General features: G+C 56.2%; 2 protein-coding genes across 5 annotated transcripts; both read right to left on the bottom strand.

Annotated features, from left to right (window-relative positions):
* Positions 1–2,104: 2,104 nt before the first annotated feature.
* GPAT4 (glycerol-3-phosphate acyltransferase 4) lies at positions 2,105–12,880 on the bottom strand. Of its 3 annotated transcripts, none has more exons than XM_054000856.1 (13): positions 12,863–12,880; positions 10,499–11,652; positions 7,892–7,961; positions 7,273–7,570; positions 7,115–7,189; positions 6,597–6,686; positions 6,391–6,484; positions 5,832–5,947; positions 5,546–5,601; positions 5,132–5,217; positions 4,784–4,912; positions 4,627–4,706; positions 2,105–4,040 (listed from the first exon to the last, which is right to left on the bottom strand). In XM_054000856.1, exons 2-13 carry the CDS (start codon positions 10,661–10,663, stop codon positions 3,932–3,934), a joined length of 1,368 nt encoding a protein of 455 aa, XP_053856831.1. In that variant the 5' UTR covers positions 10,664–11,652; positions 12,863–12,880; the 3' UTR covers positions 2,105–3,931. The 3 variants fall into 3 exon arrangements, with proteins under 3 accessions (XP_053856831.1, XP_053856832.1, XP_053856830.1); XM_054000857.1 differs by lacking the exon at positions 12,863–12,880 and adding an exon at positions 12,047–12,261; XM_054000855.1 differs by lacking the exon at positions 12,863–12,880 and having other exon boundaries at positions 10,499–12,261.
* A 200-nt stretch (positions 12,881–13,080) lies between these two features.
* Positions 13,081–20,113, bottom strand: GINS4 (GINS complex subunit 4). Of its 2 annotated transcripts, XM_054000875.1 has the most exons (8): positions 19,964–20,113; positions 19,711–19,797; positions 19,297–19,410; positions 18,739–18,836; positions 18,325–18,413; positions 17,888–17,978; positions 17,702–17,805; positions 14,367–14,455 (listed from the first exon to the last, which is right to left on the bottom strand). In XM_054000875.1, the coding sequence occupies exons 1-7, from the start codon at positions 20,048–20,050 to the stop codon at positions 17,709–17,711; spliced, it is 663 nt and encodes a 220-aa protein (XP_053856850.1). In that variant the 5' UTR covers positions 20,051–20,113; the 3' UTR covers positions 14,367–14,455; positions 17,702–17,708. The 2 variants fall into 2 exon arrangements, with proteins under 2 accessions (XP_053856849.1, XP_053856850.1); XM_054000874.1 differs by lacking the exons at positions 17,888–17,978; positions 18,325–18,413; positions 18,739–18,836; ... (1 more) ...; positions 19,711–19,797; positions 19,964–20,113 and having other exon boundaries at positions 13,081–14,455; positions 17,702–17,783.
* Between the last annotated feature and the right edge of the window lie 519 nt (positions 20,114–20,632).

The raw sequence follows: 20,632 nt of genomic DNA on the forward strand, positions 1-20,632 counted from the left end.
CAGGGTCTGCATGCCAGGCAGGGGAAGGGTGCTGCATGTGGGACAGGATGTGCCCACAGAAGCAGGGAAGCCCTGGAGATTTTCCCAGGGTTTTCTCTGGTTTGGGTGTGTAGCAGCAGCAAGAGCTGCTGGTTCAAAAGTCACTCACTGGGGCCTCTTATTGGAAGCTCTTAGCAGCAAATAAATATCATTTATCTTAACAGTGTGAGTGAGAGCCCATTCACCTGTCGGGGCAGCAGGATTGATGTGGCATCAATAGCCCCAGCGTGTTTGCCTGCCAACCTGTTGGGTCCCCCCCCCGGCTCTGTGCTGCACCCCCGTGCAGTGGGGGCTGCACAAACAGACGTATGTGTGCACATGGGTCTGCACACCCCCTGTTCTGGCTCCCTGTGGCTCACCAGTGGCATGCCAGCTGCGGGTGCTGCACAGGGCCAGCTGTCCTTACCTGCTTAGGACGCCAAAGGAGCTCCAGCTGGCACAGACACAGCGCTGAAGGCTGGACAAGCTTGGCAGTTGTTCAGCCAAGAGCCAACTAAGTGCCAGCCAGGTGTGAGCAAACATGTGGGCTGTGTCTTGGAAGGAATCGATAGCAGATAAGGTGCTGCCGGCCCATCAGGCACTGATTAGCAGCATGGCACAGGCACGGGAGGGGTAGGAATGGGGCTGGTGAAGGGATGCCCGTCCCTGCAGCTGCAGGCAGTACCTGCCGCGGGCTGGTGGCCGAGTCCCTGCTTGGGACAGCTGAAGCTCCTGAACCACTGGGACCTTTCAGTGGCTCTGAGCACCAGCCTTGTGTGGGGCTGCAGATTATCGCTGTACAACCTGCCAAGGCCCAGACTTGGCTTAAAGCCCTCTTCAATCTCTAACTGGGCTGTGGGCACTTTGCAAGGAAACCTGACTGCTCGGTGCCACTTTTCCAGAGCTTAGAGGACTACAGTCCCTGCATAGGCCCCTGTCCAGCCCCTGCCGTGAGCATGGGGCTTGTAATGCTCCCCCTCCAGCCATGCAGCCCCCGCTGCCTCCATGGGACAGATGCTGGGCCTGGACAGAGCTGATGGACCCTTTGCAAGGACGAGGGATGGCAGGTCCCGTGGGAGCATGGTGCACGGGGCTGGTGGCAGGGCGGAGAGAGACACATCACTGTCTTTGGACAGAGCCAGCGCTCAGCAGGAGCAGGTTCCACATGCTGGGAGAAGTGAGAGGCTGCTGGTGGGATATTTTTTTAACATTTTCTAGGCTGCCCAGCTTGGCTGACAATTTTTAATGTACTAACTGCCTGGTCCAGTGAGCTGATTAATTGGTGCTGTGGAGATCAATACAAAACAGAAAATTAAAACAATTTTAAAGTGATTAAGTAGTTTAACACCTGTCTGATGCCACGTCAGGGCTGGGAGACAAATAAAGCAGGTGGCAAAGGGCCTGCTGTAGGCAGGGAGAGTGACAAATGGCTGCTGCAGCCTGGCTGCCCTGTGCATCCCCACATTGAGACAGGACCCCAAACAGTGCTGATCCATGCAGGGCCACAGCCCAGTAGCCAGGACTGACCCCTCTCCTCCCTGTGCTGCCCACCATGGCTCCCACTTTCCCACTGACCACTTGCTGCTGCAGCAGAGTGGTGGCCCATCAGTGCTGGGGTCTGGACAGGAGCACTCAGCAGTGAGCACTGGCTCTGCCCACCCTGTGCCTGGTACCAGGCAGCCTCAGGCTGTGTGGGCAGAGCCAGCTGCGCCGGGGGTGCAGCAAGGCAGGCCAGCCTGGCAGGCAGATGGATGGCAGCTCCACTTCAATTCTGCATCCCTTTTCTCCCAGACAAACCCCGTCGGATTTTCATAAATCAAAGCGCCACACTGTTTAATAAAAATTTATTGACTTACAAGTGATTATTTATCAAAAGGCCATTAATAGCAGCTCCGGGAATGATGTGCTACTGGGTGGTGCGTGGAGACTAATAGCAAATCAATGCCAGCATCCGGGCAGAATGCATATGAGGGCTCCTGGCCCCAGTGGGGTGCACGGCTGCTGCAGCCGGAGCCAGCAGCCCCTACCCCGTGGGCCACCCAGAGCTCCCCCCCAGTTATTTATCGCTTACAAATGAAATGATCGATACTTTTAATCTAGAGCTAAATTTATTAACTTTCTCATCGGAGAGAGACATATTGACTGGGGGCATGGGGTGGGAGAGCCAAGGAAAGATGGATGTGTGCCTCCTAACCTGTCCAGCCAGCTCCTTGCCTGCTGTGGACCGTCCTGAATGCTGCTGGGGATGGTCCCCAAGCAGAGCAGGGTGGCTGGACATCCTGCAAAGCTGAGGAAGGTTCTACAGATCACCACGGCATCAGGGACAGGGGACCCAGCTGCAGGCAGGAGACTTGTGGGCACCTGCAGCTGGATCCAAGTTCCTGAGGACATGGCAAGGGGGTGGAGGAGGCTTGTGGCCTTCAGCAGTGCCTGAAGGAAATGTCCGTCCCACCCCCAGAGAGGAGAGCTCTGGGGACACAGCCCTTGATAGGACTCAGGAGCGGCTGCTGAACAGGGAGAAGAGAAGGAGAGCCTGGAGACCCTGCCTGGGCAGCAGGGATCAGCAGGCAGCGATGTCCGTGTCCCCAGCTGCAGCTCAGCACACGGGGAAGGGCCACCCACAGCACGCAGCGAGCACGGCACTGCCTCGGCAACAGTGACTCACTGTGGCTCCCTCCAGGGCTCCCCAGACCACAGAACGGTGCAGGGGTCTTCATCCAAATGGCCCCTGAGCTTGCAGCCAGAGCAGCAAAGTTCCATCAGGTAAATAAAGAAGAGCAGGAAAATTCAGATTTAAGGCCATTTACACAGAGCAGCTGTCCTCACCTGGCCTAGAAGATGCCCTTCCCAACAAACAACACTCAAGGTACAAAGGAGGCACTTAGATAACTGCCTTCTCCAGAGCACTAGAAAATGCAAGCAGGCTTCTGCAGGTAGCAGTGAAACAGCTCTTGCTTGTAAGAGCAGAGAACCCAATGTAAGTGCTCAAGTTTGTAGGAATGTAGGGAAAATGGGAAAAATGCCCAAATTCAAGTTGTTTTACCAAATATTTTACTTGCAGAGGAGAAAGGGGCACCACCTCCAGCACAAGATTTCAGTTTTCTTGCAACAAGTTGATACTCTCCATGTGTGTGCATGACAAGGTCAGATGCCACTGTTGCCCTCAGAAGACATTTGAAAAGGGATTTGCTGCCCCAGCCACGAAGTCTTGGGCTCTCCTACACACTCCAGGCTCCCACCATAGCACGTACAGATTCCTCAGGAGCCCCACCTGCCACTCCACTGACACCTGGCACCCCACAGCCCCAGGGGACAGAGGGACATTTCCAAGGAGTATGATCCTTACTGCATCAGGAGCAGTGAAGAGGCTGCTACTCAGACACTGTAGAAGCAACAGTCTGGTCAAGCTGACAGGAAGGTGGCAAAAAAAGAGATTTCTCCTGGAAGTGGATCTGAAAATGGCCTGAGAGACCACATTCTGCTCCTAAGGGGTTTATGCCTCATACATGAGGGGGACAGGCTCATGAGGATTCCCTTGGTTGTCAAGGCAGCCAATTTCAGCACAGCTCACCAGCTTTTGTGTTGTGGGAGACTTGTGACTGACACACATGCACATCACACCAGTCCTTCCCTGGGGCTGGACACACCAGATGGAAGCACATGACACCGTAAGAGTTTCATTTAATACTGCCCCTGCAAGGGGCTTCACTGTAACAGTAACAAGAAGGCATCTTTGCCATGAGCTGCCAAAGGCCTAAAGACTCCAGGCAGCAACAGTGACTCCGCAAAACAGCCAGAGGATGAAAAAGCGAGTCCAAGCAGCTCTGGAGTAGCCCAAGTCCAAAGATTCAGAGTTGCTCCAGACAAGCCCTGGTTGGTGCTGGAGCCCCGGTGGCAGTGCTGGAGGCAGCACTCAGGAGCGGCTCCGGTCTTCATGGCTGCCTACAATCATTTTGCTGTAGAGTTTCTGTTGCTCCTCCTTGAACGCATCTTTCACCTTCTCCCTTTTCAGTCCTCCATCCCTGGGGAGAGAGTCATATCAGAGAGGCTGCAGGCAGGCACCACCTTCGTCTGGGACTGTTCAGGGCAAGTCAGAATTCCAGTGGGTGCTGACAGCTGTCCCAGTACCACTGGTGGTAGGTCTGCCACTGCTGCCAGGGCACACTGAAGACCACCTGTCCCCAAAGGGCATCACTTTCTTACCTGGTTCTGCCAGGAGCTGCCCCATGGCTCTGCACTGTGCTCAAAATAGCAACTCTGCCAGAAACATGAGTTACTCTAGTAGCTACAGGAGACTGCCTGCCTGCCTCCTGGGCTCTGAGACCTCAGTGCCTAGGAAAGCAAGTTCCCAAGCTGAACACACCTTGCTGAGTAGAAACAAGTCAAACCCAGGGCATCCCAATGCAAGCTACAATCACAGAATGAAGCTCTGATGCCCAGCATACAGAAGAAGGATAGACTTTGGTCCCTGCTACAGAAGGACATTCTTCCAGAGGCCTGCTCTACCCTAAGCAAGAAACAAATGGAGCTCTACAGCCCATGAGCACATCCCAGGACCCAGAACAAGGAACTCTGGCACCAGGAAGAGAAAAGCCTGCTTGGACTCACCAGAGCAGATCCACAAGGCCCCCCTGCCTGGCAATGGCTGACTTCACTCGATTGGCAAACTGCACTGCGTCCTCTTCAGGCTGTGGCAAAGTAGGACTGTTCAGCAGGAGCAAAGGGCCAAAAAGGAAAGCGATCAGAGAGGCTGGGTTCACCTTACCTGCCTGGTCATTGGGGGCAAGTACCAGACACTGCACACGATGGCCCAGCTGGTCATCATCCTGAGGAGGTAGGTCACCATGCCGTATTTGCTGCTGTTCCAAAAGGCATCTCCAAACTGTGGGTCATACTACAAAGGCAGGAGAGTTCATGGAAGTCAGGCAGGGGCTGCACCCTCTCTGAGGCTCCAACTTCCACCCCAAACTGAGCTAAAGGTCAGCTCTCCCAGAGCACTACATGGAGTGACCTCAGCTTTCCTGTGCCCTCAGACCAGGCTGGACTGGGCTGCCAAGACAGAGATACAGAGGGACAGACACACTTGTACCCTATGAACGTTGCCTTGTCATACCTTGATGGCTACAGGGTAAACTGTAGCTCCAATTTCGAAGCTCCCCTTTTTGAACATCATCACAGATGTGTTGTTGATGCATGTTCCTGTAAGAGGCAAGCACAATCTTAACTTTCCTCTGCAAGTCAGTTCAGAAGTCTAAGCTACAGGCTTAAGGGCAGGGCAACAGGAACCCAGCAACTCTCCCCTAACTCTCCATCCAAGCCCTGCTCTCTGTGTGCACAGAATGGGTCACTGGGACATCATGTGTGACTCCTGCATTCTGGGCTCACTCAGCTCTAAAGACACAATGTCCCTTTTGTCTCAGTGGAGGGTCTCAAGCCCTTGCCTATGTAAGAAGGAAAGGAACAGAGATGTGGTGCTATCTCAAGGTGCCTTCTCCACCTGGTGTTTCCCTGGCCTTGTTGCACTCACCTTCTGGAAAAATAAGAATGGGCAGTTTGCTTTTGTCCTGGACATGTTCTGTGAGCCTAAACAGAAGAATGTCAAAAATTAGCAGAAGGGACAGATGCTTTCAGTAGCAATCCACACAGCGTATAATCCGTACCCTGCAGTCACCAGGGACTATCAGGGTGCCAACAACAGGGGCACAGTCTCCCAGCACTTATGAGGCCATGCAGTATCCTCATCCAAGGGAGGTGAACAGCCCTCTACCTCCCCCAGCCTTCAGACCCACCCCTGCAGCCAGCGAGTGTCACACCTTCTGGCGACGAGGTGACGATCTTTGACCTCAGAACGTTCGAACCAGACATGGGGACAAGCTTTCACCATGGCTCTCTGTATCACACCCATGAGCCCTCCATGGATCTGACCCACCTGAACAGGGCAAGAAGACACAAGTTACAAGACCTGGGCACACATGAAAGTCAAGGTTGCGCCCATTTCACAGCCAAACTGAGGTTCATCTTCCTGCCCCTACCCTGGAAAGGCTAAGAGGAAAAGTCCCAGGCTCTGATTTGAAAGACAGATACAGCAAACCCCAAGTGCTTTCCCCATGGCAGGAGGTCCAGCTGGGGAAGCGTTTTGCTCTTCCAGCAACAGCAAAGCCTAGAGCTCTTCTTGCAAAGCTGCGCCCACAGACCCCTGGTGCTTGGAGTTCCAGGCAGAGCTTGCACACCACAGACAACAGAGTCTGACAGTGCCCCAGTGTGCCATGCAGGGTCAAGTAGTTGTACATGCTCAAAGGACTCTTGCTGCCTGCTTCCTGCCCCATAACAAGCTTTGCTGCTCCCTCCATGCAGGCAGAGCTGGTACATTACCATGGCATAGTAGCCATCACTGGCCAGGATGATCACATCAATGGGGGAGGTGTGATTGGCCACACAGATGCCTCCATTTCGGGGTCTGTTTTCTCTAGGCAAAACAAAGGTAGAGGTGAAGAAAGAGGAAGGAAGCACGAGATCTACGCCGTGCCCGGCACGGAGCACCTCCCGGGCAGGGACAGTCTGGAGCAGACAGGCCTTACCGGTCGTGGTAGGTGATGATGGCTGTGAGGGCACGCACGCAGATCCGGTAACACATCAGGTGCACGTGTTTGCTCAGGAAGTCCTTACACCTGCAGCCCAGACAGAGACCATCACTCCCCAGTCCTACAATATCCCCTGTAACAGTGCCACTCAGCCCAGCTGCCCCAGGCTGTGAAATCCATCTCTCCTACAGAAACACAGCATGTCCTGAGCTTTGCTGTCAGCTTATGATCACTGATTCTTAACTCATGAGAATAAAATTTTGGCCTTTGCTCTTTTCTGTTATTATTCCTTTCAGAGGCCAGGGCTGAGCACTCTGCCACTGGCTTAGTGCTCGCATCTAGGCCCTTTGTTGAAAATTACAGGGTGTCCATTCCTGAGAGATCACAGCTGCCAGGACCACCTGCTGTGTCTGCAGGTGGTAGAACAGAAAGCTTTGTAGGGAAATTTCAGGATTATAAGGTCTCAAACTGCATGGAGTGCTCCCCATATGCTTCTCCCTCAAAGATGAACTCACCTTCCATTTGGCAAATATCCCACCACTGTGGTACCAGTCACCAACAAGCTGATGCCAGTAAATGCCAGGGCTATCCTGCAGAAAGAGGGAAACTACATGCTAGCAAAGCCAGGCCAGCAGCACCTTGTTGGCAGGCAGGTCCCGGCAGCAGGACTCACCTGAGGGGCAGAAGGAAGCAGTAGCGGATGAGCACACCAAGTCCCCAGAGCACCGTGAGGCGCAGGCTGATATACTGGAAGTTGTAGTTGGTCCTGCTGAGCAGGTTCCAGGACTCCAGCTCTTCAGCTGAGAATCTCTTGGTCACCTCATCATCCATGATGGTCTCGATGCCTTTGCGGCAGAAGTAGAAGATATCTGAGAGCTCAAACTCAGGGGCGTCCAGGGCTTTGCCACTGCCACTCCGGCGGATCTCCTTGATCTCCTCCTCCAGTGACGTTGGGTCCTTTGCAATGATACCTGCAACACACCATAGGCAGCTCTGAGCAAACTGTCACTTGCCCACTCAAAGAGAGACAAAAGCCAAGGCCCTTCCTCACCCGCCCTCCTCAGGTCCCCTTCCTTTCTCCAGTCCAGACAAGCATAAACCTCCCCACTATCTAGAAATTAAGCACTCCCAGGGTGCTTCCCTGCACTCCCTCATTAAACAGAGCTCTCTAGAACTCCCTCCTACATGGAAAAAACTTCCCAGCAGACCGCAGCTGCTCAGAGACACCACATTTACCCCACCTCCCCAAAAGAATTTTGAACTCCATATACCCATGCAGGGCAGGATCTCACCATTGACATAGGGCTTGTACAACGGATGGTTCTTCTCCTTGGCACCACGCTCTATTCTCAGTGTTGCCCACTGCAAGACAGACAGGACAACCAAGATTGGCAAGGCCTAAAGCTCCACACTGCTGCCCATTTTAGAGCTGACTTCCAGGAGGGACCATAATGCAGGGGAGAAGATGGGGCTAAAGTAGGAGGCTTCCATACAGAACTGAAAGAGTGAGTGATGAACCCAACTGAACTGAGGTGGAAGAAGAGACTGGCCTGAGAAACAGGGAGTGCCAGAGGGAAGAAGAGAGCTCAGTGGTGAGATGGCACAGCAAGGTTTTCTGCAGTTTCTGTGACCTCTCAGCTCTGCTGCACCTTGCATGTGGTTGCCACTGCACAGCTTCTGGCTGAGCTGTGCAACCTGCTGGGGTGACTGCACCACAGTGTAGGAAGCTGGTCAGGGGACCAGGGCTACTTTTCAACCCTTGTTCCTTCCAAATTCAAAGCAGAGACTGTGTTGTCAGGTTGCTGCTGACACATCAGGCTGATGATGGGATGGGATCCTTTCCCCTCTGATTCAGCTGATGGCTGCTGCTGCTTCTCAGCTCAGCAATCTGCCCAAAACAGCAGCAGCAAGCACCCTCAGACAGCTGGTTGCCAACTCCTGTGCCAGGACTACTTGTTCTATCAGCTAATTTTCAAGGGCACCAGCACAAACTGCAGGCTGTATTTCTGTGCAGTTTTCCTGCCTGCCCTCCAAATAACCTTCACAGCCTGTAATTCATATAGGTCTGGAAGGACAAGCTTCTGAAGGAGGAGGACCTGTGTACAACATGCTTATCTGTGAAGAGGGGAAGCTGCTGCCAACTCTGGCATCCCAATCTCAGCCCATACCAGCAGCAGATCAGGAGGCAGCAATGAGAGAATGGTAATTGCATACGGAGCGTCCCGCTCACCTTGCAGCTGCCTCTGCCAGCAGCCAGAACTCCAGCATTGCAGAAGATTGCCTAGATGCTGCCATCCCAGAAGTCAGGAGAGGAGCTCTGACCTCGCAGGAGCAAAGCAGCCTATGGAGAAGGCAGTGCTTGCAAGCCCAGCACATCTCCACCCTGACTGTGGCAGCAGCAAACCCAGCCTCCCACCCGGGAGGCAGCAGGCAGGTGCCCTCCCTCCCCCCCAACACAGGTGTGCCGCTGCCAGCCAGGCCTTGCAGCTCGGGCTGTGTCCCACAGGCTTCCAGACCCTGCCACACTCCCACGTGCTGCCCCTCTGGGTTCCCACCGCTGGCCTTGAGTGCTGGGAAAAGTATTTTGAGTAAATAATAGCCCTCCAAAATACGATTCTGAATGGTCAAACTTAATGAGTGAATTTTGCACCAAATCAGTGACCAGTTGTGCATGAGTGCTCCTCTATCCTGCCACTAAGATCCTTTAATAAAAGCTGGAATAGACTTCCCAGTATTTTCAGAAAAATAGTTTCAAGCACCAGTATAGGTGTTGAGAGTAAATGTTCCTGAATTGAAGAAAGAGAGGAAAAAAAAAGAAAACATTGTGAAAAGTTCAATTTAAAACTTTTTTTCTACCGACTTCAGTCAGTAAATTTGTAGTCAGGTCTTCCAATATCTGTGTTAATGAAGCCCCTCACAAAGCCCAGGGTCTTCTCATTTATACCTCAGGCTTTTGGGAGGACTCAAGAGTTTAAAGAGCTGAACATGGTGAGCTCCAGGGCTGTCTTCCCAAGCCAGCCAGTATCCCCAGGGATACTCTGGGGACAATCAGCCCTGTTCCAACAGCAGCAGCTATACTATACATCCTTTAGCAGCATGAACTCCATGGTAAAGACACTAGCAAACACTTTGCCTTTCACCTGGGCTACCAGGATAGGGTGGTATAGGCTTTACCTGCTACTCCTAGTAGATAAAAAATTCTGGTCTGGGCAGGAACTTGCTTCAAGAGGTGTTGGCTCAGAGACAGCCATAAAATTAGTCCACCAAAGGCAGGCAAGGGAACAGCATGACAACAAGCTGGAAAATTCCACTTGGCCTCTCTGTGCCAAGAGGGTCGGCAAGGGCTGCTGGTTGTCCTCCAAGGCAGCAGGTCCAGACATGGCTCAGTAGGTGACACTCCAGGACAGAAGCATGTTGAGAGCTCTGGGTTCTGGCCACAGACCACTCAGAGCTTGCAGCACAAAAGTCCTGCCTTACCTCCTCTGCTCTTGCTTCCTCCAAATGTGTCCTGGAGAGGAGCAACCTGCTGGCTGCAGCCTGGTCCCTCCCCATCACACCTGACCCCACTGTAGCAGCACCCTGCCTTGCCTGGGTGCTGAACCCCTCCAAGCTACCCCTCAGACCCTGCTGCACTCCCGCTGACCGCGGAGCCTTGCTCGACTATTGCTTTACTTGAAGACTTACTAGATTAATTACAGGGAAAAAACAGGCCACAGACAGAGGTCTCATAAATGGCATTTGGCTGAGATGAGCCAAAGAAGTCAACTGGCAGCAGCACGACATCCAAAGCCCTATCTTCCACTCTAGTCACCCAAAATCCCTATCTGAGGCAAAAGCCTCTCTTCCATGCTTGGACAGACCTCTGCAAACACAGAGAACATTCTGAAAGCATGACTTACCTGAAAAATCTTTAATAAAGTTTTCATGTAAACCTTGCGGATGCCAAAGGAGACTCCAAAAATTGCTGGCACGATGATGAAAACCAGAAGCAGAGTGAAGAGAACAGTTATGGAAATCCCCAAGAGATTAACCACTAGGCTGTCAAAGGGGAGCAGGAGGAACATGGTGAAGGGCCCAGGCAAGGCTGGTGCCCTGCAGCCAGACAGAAGGGCTGCTCGCAGCAATGAACCAGTCCTCCTGTTACTCAGCAAGTCTCACACATGCACTGAGTCTGCAGCGTGCTCAGAGACCCCATTCCAAAGTTCACATCCTTTTGGGGCTCTGAGAGAGGGAATGCAACAGGATCAGAGAGAGCACTTGGGAAAACAAGCCAAGAGCCTGCCAGGAGCTCAGCTGAGTTCAGATGATGCAGGCCAAAGAGCTCAGAGCAGACGGTGCACACACACTGCTTTGTCCATGGGCAGGTGGTGGGCGCGGCACGACTGCAGGAACGGATCCCCTCCCAGGCTGCCACTGAGCAAGTCCTGCTGCGGGGCAGCTTGTGGAGAATCTGGCAGCAGAATCCCCTCCTGGCTGCTGAGAGCATGCAGAGTCTCTTCAGAGGGACAAGGTGGAGTCCATCCCTGAGCCTGCATTGGAGGAGATCGAGGGAGTTGGCACTCACAGGAGCCGGCCGTGTGTGGAGCTATTATTGTTCTGCCCGCGAGGGCATGCGCACCAGCACGGGTCCTCGCATGACGCCTGGAACGAGTTCAGCTCCGGAGGCCCCTGGCATCCACTCACGCCGAAGGGTCATTACAGACACGAATGAAGCTTGTGCTCCTGGAAAGCTTTCAAACGGCTTCTTGGCAGATGTGGCACTCACATGCCACCAGCAGCGGTGGAGGAGAGCAACTGAAGTCAGCAGATCGGAGAGATGTCAACACAGAGAGCGTGGCTGGAGGCCAGAGACAGTGGGCTCTGAAACCTGGAAGGCAGTACTTGGGCTGAGGTCACACCATTCAGAGCAGCTCCCGAGACAGCATGACTGAGACAGATACTCCAGCTACTGCCTGTCACTGTCACAGACCTGGGAATCACCTCCTGCTGCCATTCATCCTGTATTTTCATACCATGCACACCTCAGATGGAGCAGACTCATCCAGAACCACACCTACGGCACAGGATGCTGCAATCAGGTCTCAAGTACAGGAAAGGAGTGACAGAAAACCCTTCCTCGTGACAAAGACCTTATCATGTCTCTCATTTCAGGGGCATCCGAGAGAACTGAGGAAGCCAGGTACCCAGATTCCTGGGTAGGCATCACTTCCTCTGCTCCTGTAGGTCTCATCCCCAATGACAAAGGGCAGATTTACAAACAGTTCAGGACAGGAAGTTAGCCTAAGGGGAGAATTACTGCTGATGATTAGTCAAAGAAGAACTTGCTGGGGCACAGGGACCAGTCAAAGGTCACGCACCCACAGGGCCAACGGTGGTTTATGACAAAAAATGAGTCTGCTTAGGGGAGACTATGGAGTCTCAACCTGAGGATGGGATTTAACAGGTACCTGACAAGCACACAGGGCAAAGGAGAGTCTGTAAAGATCCTCCTGCTCCCCTGTACAGTATGTTCCAGCTGCTGGTTAAACACTGCTGTACCAGTAATGTTAAGTAGAGTGTTAGTGCTTCAAAGGCATTTACACAGACCGATGTACAGGGAGAGGCAGCTCGTCAGCCACACGTGCAGCTGCCCATTATGCCACAGCTGCCACCCATCGGAACCAGGACTCGTGCCGGTAACCTGGTCAGCCGGGCCCCCCGGTCGGCAGCCGCTCCGCCGGGAGCTCCGCCGCGGCAGGGCCCACGTGCGCTGCAGCCCTGCCGCGGGCTCCCGGCGGCTCGGCGCCGGCAGCCGCCCGCCCGGGCCCCGCCCCGGGGCTGAGGCACCGCCGGGCGGGCTCCCGGCGGGCACAGAGAGCGCAGCCCGCACCGCTGTTTCGGGGCTGCAGCGACTGACCGCCGTCCGCCCGGTCGGCAGAGCAGCGTAGAGGCCGGGGCGGCTGCGGCGAGACCGGGGGCGGCGGCGAGGGTCGATCTCAGCTCCGTTCCCCGGGAGCGCGGCGGATCACGGCAGGGCAGGGGCCCGGCCCTCCCGACGACCTTCGTCCTCGGTGTGCGAGGGGCGGGGGCGCGCGGGGGCGGCACGGGGGGCACCGCGGCGCGGCCGCGCCGCCACAGGGAGGCCGCGGTCCCGGGGATAACGGCGTGCGAGGGGGGACGGGTCCTTTGCGGGCGCCCCGGCCTCGCGGCGCGGGGCGGCGGCGCCGGGCCCGTGCGGGGCGGGAGGGGGCGCGGAGGCCCCGCGGGTGCGGGCGGTCACTCACCTGCTGCCGCCGCCGCCGCCGCCGCCGGGCCCCGCTCCGCCCCGCCACGCGCCGTGCGCGCCCCCGCGCCGCGCTGCGTGCGTGGCGTCAGCGCGCCGCCCGCGGGGCCGCGCCCGCAGGGCCGCGCCGCCCGTCCGCCGCCGCCGCCAGAGGGCGCCTGCAGGAGCGCGCCGCCCGCCCGAGGCCCCGCCCCCGCGGAGGCGGACGAGGAGGCGGAGTCGCGAAGCGCCGTCACTTTATTAACTCCCCGTCACAGCAACAACGACCGCGGGCACCCCGCCGCGCCCGGCCCAGTACCGCCGCCGTGAGCCCCTCTCGGGACCGCGGCTGGAGAGCGCCTGCAGCGGCAGCGCCGGGACCGTGCCCCCTCCACACACGGCACTTGGGCGGCACCGGCCACCGCAGCTCCCGGCGTGGCTCACACCTGGCCGCGAGTCCCAGCGCACAGCCCCGCCCTTGTCACTCCCCTACTCTTGTGTTGCCCTGAGACCCTACACGCAGGAGTTACTTCAAGCAGCAGCAAGAAGTGAAGAAGCTTCTGCAGGGACTGGCAGCTGCTCATAGAGCAGCGGGCCATGAAGGAGCTAACAAACCCGTGAGCAGCATCTTCTGCAGCTGACCCCTCCCCAAGGACCCTTGTGCCAGTCGGGACAGGGAGGGCACCTAGCACCTACATGTCTCCCCATGCTGCCTTCCTACCAATAAGGAGCCTGGTCTGAATGCTGCCAGGTCTGCAGGTGAGAAAGGACTAGAGCAGCAGCCCCAGAGGTGCCAAGATGCTCCCAGGCCCTGCTGGCACTCTTCACAGCGCAGGAGACAGGGCGGATCATGCCCACGTGGCAGATCTTGTAGTTCTTCCCATGGTTGTTGTCCCAGTGGGTCTTCTGTCCACACTGGAAGGAGATGCAGAACTCTGCGCCCCTATGGGAAATGGACGGCTTGGGCAGGGTAAGCTCGAAAGAGAAGATGTCCGTGTCAGCTGAGCCGTACGTGCTGTGCATGAACTGGCAAGAGATGTCGCGGAAGCTCTTCCAGCCATCAAAGGTGATGCGGACCATCACTTTCTTCTCGTACTCGATGTTTCTAACCTTCACTGTCCCTGACAGAGCACGGCCCTGGATCAGACAACTCTCCAGGCAGACAAAGTTGCTGTGCAGGTTGTTGCGGAAAGCCACATAGTTTGCAGAGGGCTGTGGGAAGTCCAGTACATACCTGCACGCTTCCCACAGGGGGCTTTTGCTAGGTCGGGAACCGGCAAGGTCTGACAGGGCGTGCTGCAAATCACAGAGGTCCTCCTCAATCTTTGAGAAGAAGCGGACAGCTGTCAGTGAGAGCCCCTTCATATCAGCAAACACAACCTGCTTCTTCTTCTGGCCCTTGGAGCCCTTGTCTCGCCGCTCCGGCTCAGGTTCTGCGCTCAGCTTCTGGTTGAGACAGGATCGGAGGGGTTTGCGGCCTCGGTTGCCCCGCAGCTCCTCGTAGGAGTTCAGCAGCTTGCGGATGGGGGGCGAATGGCTCAGGCAGAGCCGCACGGCCAGGTCCACGGGCATGGCTGGGGCTGCGACAGCCCGCCCGCTGCACACCTGGAAAAGCCTAGAGACGAAGGGGGGAGGTCAGGCGGCGCGGCCCCGGCGAGCCCCCCGCCCCACCCGCGCCCGGCCCCGCTCACTCGCCGCAGCTCATCGCGCCCGCTCCGCTCCCGCCGCGGCGGCTCCGGCAATGGAGCGGCGGGAGCGCCCGCGGCCGGCGCGACCCGCCCCGGCCAATCAGCGCCGGCGCCGCGCTCCGGCCGGCCAATGGGGCCGGCGCTGCCCCGCCACGCCCCCTCGCGGGGCCGCGCTCGCACCGGGCCCGGCGGCGGCGGCACCGCGGCCCGGAGAGGCGCGGGAACCGGCCCGGAGAGGCGCGGGAACCGGCCCGGACACCCGCGGGAACCGGCCCGGAGAGCCGCCGGTATCGGCCCGGAGAGGCGCGGGAACCGGCCCGGAGAGCTGCGGGAACCGGCCTGGAGAGGCGCGAGTACCGGCTCGGAGAGGCGCGGGAACCGGCCTGGAGAGGCGCGAGTACCGGCCCGGAGAGGCGCGGGAACCGGCCTGGAGAGCCGCCGGTATCGGCCCGGAGAGCCGCGGGAACCGGCCCGGAGAGGCGCGGGAACCGGCCTGGAGAGCCGCCGGTATCGGCCCGGAGAGCCGCGGGAACCGGCCCGGACACCCGCCGGTACCGGCCCGGACACCCGCCGGTACCGGCCCGGCACAGCGCGGCCTTCCACTGCGCCAGGCAGGGGCCAGCAGGGGGGAACAGCACAGAAATGGGTCCTGGTGCCACAAAACCACGAGTGCTTTTGGAGGACCAGCAGCTGTGCAACCATCAGCCCTGGGAGAAAGAGGGGCGTGTTCCTCTTACCCAGTCTTTAATGGGGGAGGTCTGAATTGGTTTTATACACCCCTTTTCAGATGCTTCTCCAAAGACAGCTATTTCCAGGGTGTCTAAGCAGAGAAAAACCCAGAGCCCCGGCTCATCCTCTACCAACTCAGAAGCTTCTTATCCTTGATGTGTGCACTGGGAAGGAAATTTGCTCACACCCAAGCACGCAAGAGACACTGTGGTGTCCCCAACATCTATAATCAAAATCACCCTCACTGTTCAGGTCACCTGTGACTCCTTGACAGTAAAAACTGTCACTTAAATCAGATCACCCCTGCCTTGCACTCCTTGCTAATCTCCCCAGAGCTGTCTAGCCATTTATGTTAAGCAGCCCTGATTGTTCCTGCTGACAGCACAGATTTTCATCAGCTCATGACACAGCTGACTGACCTATCAATATTTCTACATGGCTCTCCATCACCACCATGTCTGAATGTCTGCAGCACAATGCAAGACACCTCTCACAGGACGGCCAAAGTCAGCTTGAACCCAGTGCCCAGCTGGCAAAAATATGATGCAAAAATGTGCTTTCAACACATCATCTCGGGCTGATCCCCCAACTTCAGCGACCTGGGGTAGCCAACACAAACGTGAATCTTCCTAGCAATGAAACCAGTTGTCCCACCTTTCTCTTTCCCCCAGGAGAGCAGTTCCTGCTCAGGCAGGGAAATTGCAGCTCACCATCAGTGCCCTCCCTGTGACCTCTTCCACCATCCACCTACTCTGCATTCAGAGCTAATCACCAAGCTACTTCCACCCGGGGGAGAGCAGAGAACAAGGAATGTATGACATCAAGTTTAACAGCAGAACCCATGGACACTGGAAAAGCTGCCCCCATTCTACCCATTCTCTCCCAGCAGCACAGATTAAGGTGGATAAACCTGCTGTGTCTTCTCCTTCGTCTAAAAGGACAAGCCAAAACCGTAATTTTCTCAATAAAGTTGTGGACACTTCTCCTTCCCCCAGCACAGACAGAGCAGAGGTGCAGTGTTAGCAGTTACACAGATGTCCCAGTATTTAGTCATGGAAGGACACAAAAGCAGGTAGCATTTTCGGGTGTGCCACAACTGACTCTCACCTGGAGCCTGGCTGATCTCAGCCATCTCCACTCTCCTGCCCAGCCTGTGAAGACACAGCCATGTGCCAGCTGCAAGCTCGAGATGAGCTACACGCGAGGCACTCTGGAGACCATCAGGTCAGTTGAAGTTCAGCCACTAGACAAGGAGAGATGCCCCTCAGGCTCACACTGCTGCAGCCACGTGACACGCAGCTGTGTGGCAAGTACAGGCTGTCTGGACAAGCATTCAGTCAGAGTCAGTAGGGCCAAGGAGGAAGCCTGCAGACGTGCCACCTACACACTCCTCAAGCAGATCCTGTGGAGCACGCTTCCACAGCAGCAGATTAGCAAGGATTTTGTCTGGAAGCTTCAGTCACCTCTGTGAAGTTGTCTGGCTGTAAATACGGGCAGGGCACAGTTCACAAGCCCTTCCTGGGGGGCTGGCCAGAGGAACATGCTACTGATTCCTACAGATTAAACCCAGCCCCCCTCTTAATGTCTATACTTGAAAGAATCTTCTTTACCTAAGTGGATTAATTAGGAAGACTATAAACCACACATGCAAAGCCACTCACACTACAAGATGCCCTGTGTCACCCCCAGCCTTGTAGAGGAAGATGCTCCCCAGACACCCCTCATGCAGGGAAGAGAAACCCTGCCCTGATGAACACAAGCCCCTGTCTGCCCTTGCACTCGACAGGTCCTGAGCTGAGGTACCACACAACACCCTGGCTTCTCCTCCAATAGAAGAGGCCTGCATGGGGCAGCTTTTGCTTTGCATGACCAGCAAAAATGAACTGCGTGTCCCACTTCCCTTAGCAGTGGCTCCTGCAGAAGGGAGTCTGACAGTGTCTACTCTCACAAATGCAACCTGACGCTGTACCAGAACCCCTCACCCTCTGCAGGGAGGGTATTCAGATGACACAAAGCAGAAACTGCTTTCTCCTGAGCCAAGACCACACTTGTTCCATTTTGGTGATGCCACCGGCCACTGCTCTTAAACAAGGCATCCCAGCAGCTACACACTGAAGCTTTCCAGACACCGCCCCGTGACACAGCCTGCTGTCACCCAGGAATGCCAAAGGACTGTATGGCTGTATGCTGGCCGTGTCACAAGCGATCAGGAGCTTTGTGAGCTGTGGGGGTAATGAATGCCTCTGTGGTACAACACTGTGGTACTCACCTCCAGTGCCACTGTGCTCTGCCTGCCATGGCAGTGGGGACCTGGCCCTGGGAGGGGACCCAGCCCCAGAGGGGACCTGGCCCAGGCAGCCCCACGGGGAGCTCCTGCCAGCCCCACTGTGGTGGGGTGGGCAGGGGAGATGGTGTGGTAGCTGCTCCTCCCACCACGCACTTACCTCTCCCCTAGATGAGCTGCACGGCTCCTGAGGCCACCAGAGGGGCCACGGTTCTGTAGCGGATCAGGTGCTGCGAGCCCTCCTCCATGTTGATGGCATATTCCCTGCAGAGACAGGGGGACATGAGCTGCAGCCCATCAGTGACACTGACTGATACCTGTGCCACGTGCAGAAATGCCCACCTACCTCTGCTCATCCGTCTCTGGCTCCACTAGGATGTTCTCCTGCCGCTCCAGCACCCTCAGAAACACAAAGGAGTCCAGGTTGGGCTTTGGAACTGCAGACAACAGATTGAGAGCACAAGCTCAGCCCTCACTTATGTTCCTCTGCAGAACACCGAGGGGTCTGACAGGTAAGAAACTTATAGCCAGCAAGGGGAACACCAGACCCTTCTAAGCAGATGCGTGTGCTCAGCCTCAGTGCAAGACAGGACTTGACAGCAGGGGCCAGCACGATCCCCTGGCAGCAGCACGGAACCACGTTACATTATCATCACATCACCTTTCTTCAACTGAGCAGCAAGTGGAGGACTAGTCCTTACATCTGGGGCTCCCTGGAGCTTTCCCCACACTTCTGCCTGCTTCTACAATTTCCAGATTACCCTGGAGTCTGGATAGACTCACCTGACTTTAGAAGAGACACTTTCTGCAGGTTAGGTGGCATGTGTTTTAGGGCCACATTTTTCAGGTAAGCCTCTGTGTTTGCCATATACCTGAAACAAACCATTGAAGCATTGAGTTAGTTAAGCAAATACAAATCTGCAGGGAGAGTACTGACTCAAAACAAGAGTAAGAGACAGCTCCTCATCCCATGGGCACAGCCAAAGAAAGGCCCTTGGCCTACCCTGGCAACTGACTCAAAGTCACCAGAGCTATTTTCAGTTCCTTTCTTGCCCACAAAGAAATCTCCTGGTAAGACACACTGATTCTTACTTCAAAACTATCTAAGGCTCACAGTCTCAAGAACTTCAGCAAAACACACAGGTAAATTTCTATAATCTATAAAAGGGGAGGAAGATACATTGAAAACCTACTCACTCTTTAGCAAAAGCAAACTCCTCTGGTGATAAAATGGAGGGCTCCCCTTCAGCTCGAGACTTCTCCTTCTCCAGGATGTGGGGAAAAAACTTCTCTATCTAATATTGGAACACAATCCAAAAGAATGACACAGATCTCTCCCAGGAGTTCAGTGTCTAAACCCCCACTCTCCACTGGATTCCCTACAAGCTGCAGGAGCAGCCGCAGGCCTGCCCAAATCCCTGCTCCTGAAGTCACTGGGACATCACAGGGGATCACCAAGCTATACAAGCATGTGTGCACACAGCAAGGCTCGGGCAGAAGGGGACAGCATTGAGCTGTGCCACCCCAGGCTTAGATGAAGCAAGCAGCACTGACAATACTGTGATCAACACTGCTGTGATCTTCGTCATTACAATAAGAAAGTCTGCCCAAGAAATTAATATGAGTTACATTTCAGAGAACAGAGAGAGAACATGCTGTAATCAAATGCTGTGCTGAGGCAGGAAGCCCTGTGTAGGTAAAAATCCCTCCTGAAATTCCCCTTCTTCACCCTCTGGGCTGCACAGCAAGCATTACCTTGACCAGTCGACACCGCAGGTAGCTGCTGAGCACGTACCGGATCCTCTCGATCTCCATGTGATGGACACTGACCTTCAGGTCTCCTCTCTTCGCCCGTTTCAGGTTTGCTTCCTGCGAGAAAAAGCAACGAGAAATTAAATGGTTGAAACACCAAACAAGAAGAAACAGAGGAAGACAAGTTTTGTATGCAGAACCCACAAAACCAGACTACGGCTGCTTTTGATGAGCCAAAGCACGCTGCCTCCTCGTACTTTACCCCCCTTCTTTAGCTCAGAGAAGAAACTCAGAGAAGCCTTGCCTCAGAGACAGGGAAGCAGACAACCCCGGCACTCTCAAAGAGACTCAGGCGTGTTCGTGCCAGTCCAGGCAGCCGGGGCCTGCCTGCACCCCACCCGAGCCTGCAGAACCTACCATATGGTCCAGCTGCTCCACAACGCACTCGATGATTTCAGGCTTACTCTCCAGCAGTTCTGGAGCAAATTTCTCATTCAGCCAGGCCTGAAAGAAGGCACGCTGTCAGTGAAAGCGAGGAAAACCTCAGCTACACCCTCACCAGCGAGAGGAGCAAACACGGCCACGGCCCCGCCGCTCGGCATCTGCTCCAGTGCGCCCAGCAAGCCCCGCTGCCCCCCCGGCCCAGGCCCGTCGCTCTAGCCCACGACACCTGCTCCAGGCTGTGGATCAGCTGTGCTGGGGTGAGCACCAGCTCCTCGCTGTCGCCGTCCGAGTCGCCGCCGGCCGCGGTCGCCATCGCTCCCGCCCGGCGCCCGCCACCCGCAACGGCGCATGCGCGGCAGCCCGGGACCGTGGGTGGGGAATCCCGCTGGGCCAGGCGGGAAACGGAGCGGCGGAGTGAAAAAAGCCATCATCTCCGGCCAATCAGGATGCAGACTGAAGATGCCACTTCCGCGGCCAACCAGGAGGCGGCTTGAAACGACGCTGTTCCGGCCAATCAGGAAGCGGATACGGCTTTTTTGGAAGGCTGGGGGTGGATCAGGCTGCAGGCGCTTCCACCAATCAGAGAGCGGCGCCAAGCTGCAACTTCTGGGCCAATGAGGAGCTGCAGTGAAGCTGCAGCTGTTCCAGCCAATCAGGGCTCAGCCGCAGCTGTTCCAGCCAATCAGAGCTCAGCCGCAGCTGTTCCAGCCAATCAGGGCTCAGCGGATTTGGCACCCCCGGCCCCAGGCCCGGGCACCGAGTGGCCACCGGCCCCGCGGCAGGCAGAGCCCCGGGCCCGGGCACAGCCCCCAGTGGCCACCGGCCCCGCGGCAGGCGGAGCCCCGGGCCCGGGCACAGCCCCCAGTGGCCACCGGCCCCGCGGCAGGCAGAGCCC

This window comes from Vidua macroura, chromosome 28, assembly GCF_024509145.1.
Source record: "Vidua macroura isolate BioBank_ID:100142 chromosome 28, ASM2450914v1, whole genome shotgun sequence".
Taxonomy (NCBI): Eukaryota; Metazoa; Chordata; class Aves; order Passeriformes; family Viduidae; genus Vidua; species Vidua macroura.

Coding starts and splice junctions, on each gene's coding strand:
- GPAT4 (XM_054000856.1), bottom strand. CDS start 10,663: ATGTTCCTCCTGCTCCCCTTTGACAGCCTAGTGGTTAATCTCTTGGGG. Junction 7,962..10,498: donor CTTTATTAAAGATTTTTCAG/GTAAGTCATGCT, acceptor TCTGTCTTGCAG/TGGGCAACACTGAGAATAGA. Junction 5,948..6,390: donor GTGATGGCTACTATGCCATG/GTAATGTACCAG, acceptor TGCCCTGTTCAG/GTGGGTCAGATCCATGGAGG.
- GINS4 (XM_054000874.1), bottom strand. CDS start 14,412: ATGCCCGTGGACCTGGCCGTGCGGCTCTGCCTGAGCCATTCGCCCCCC.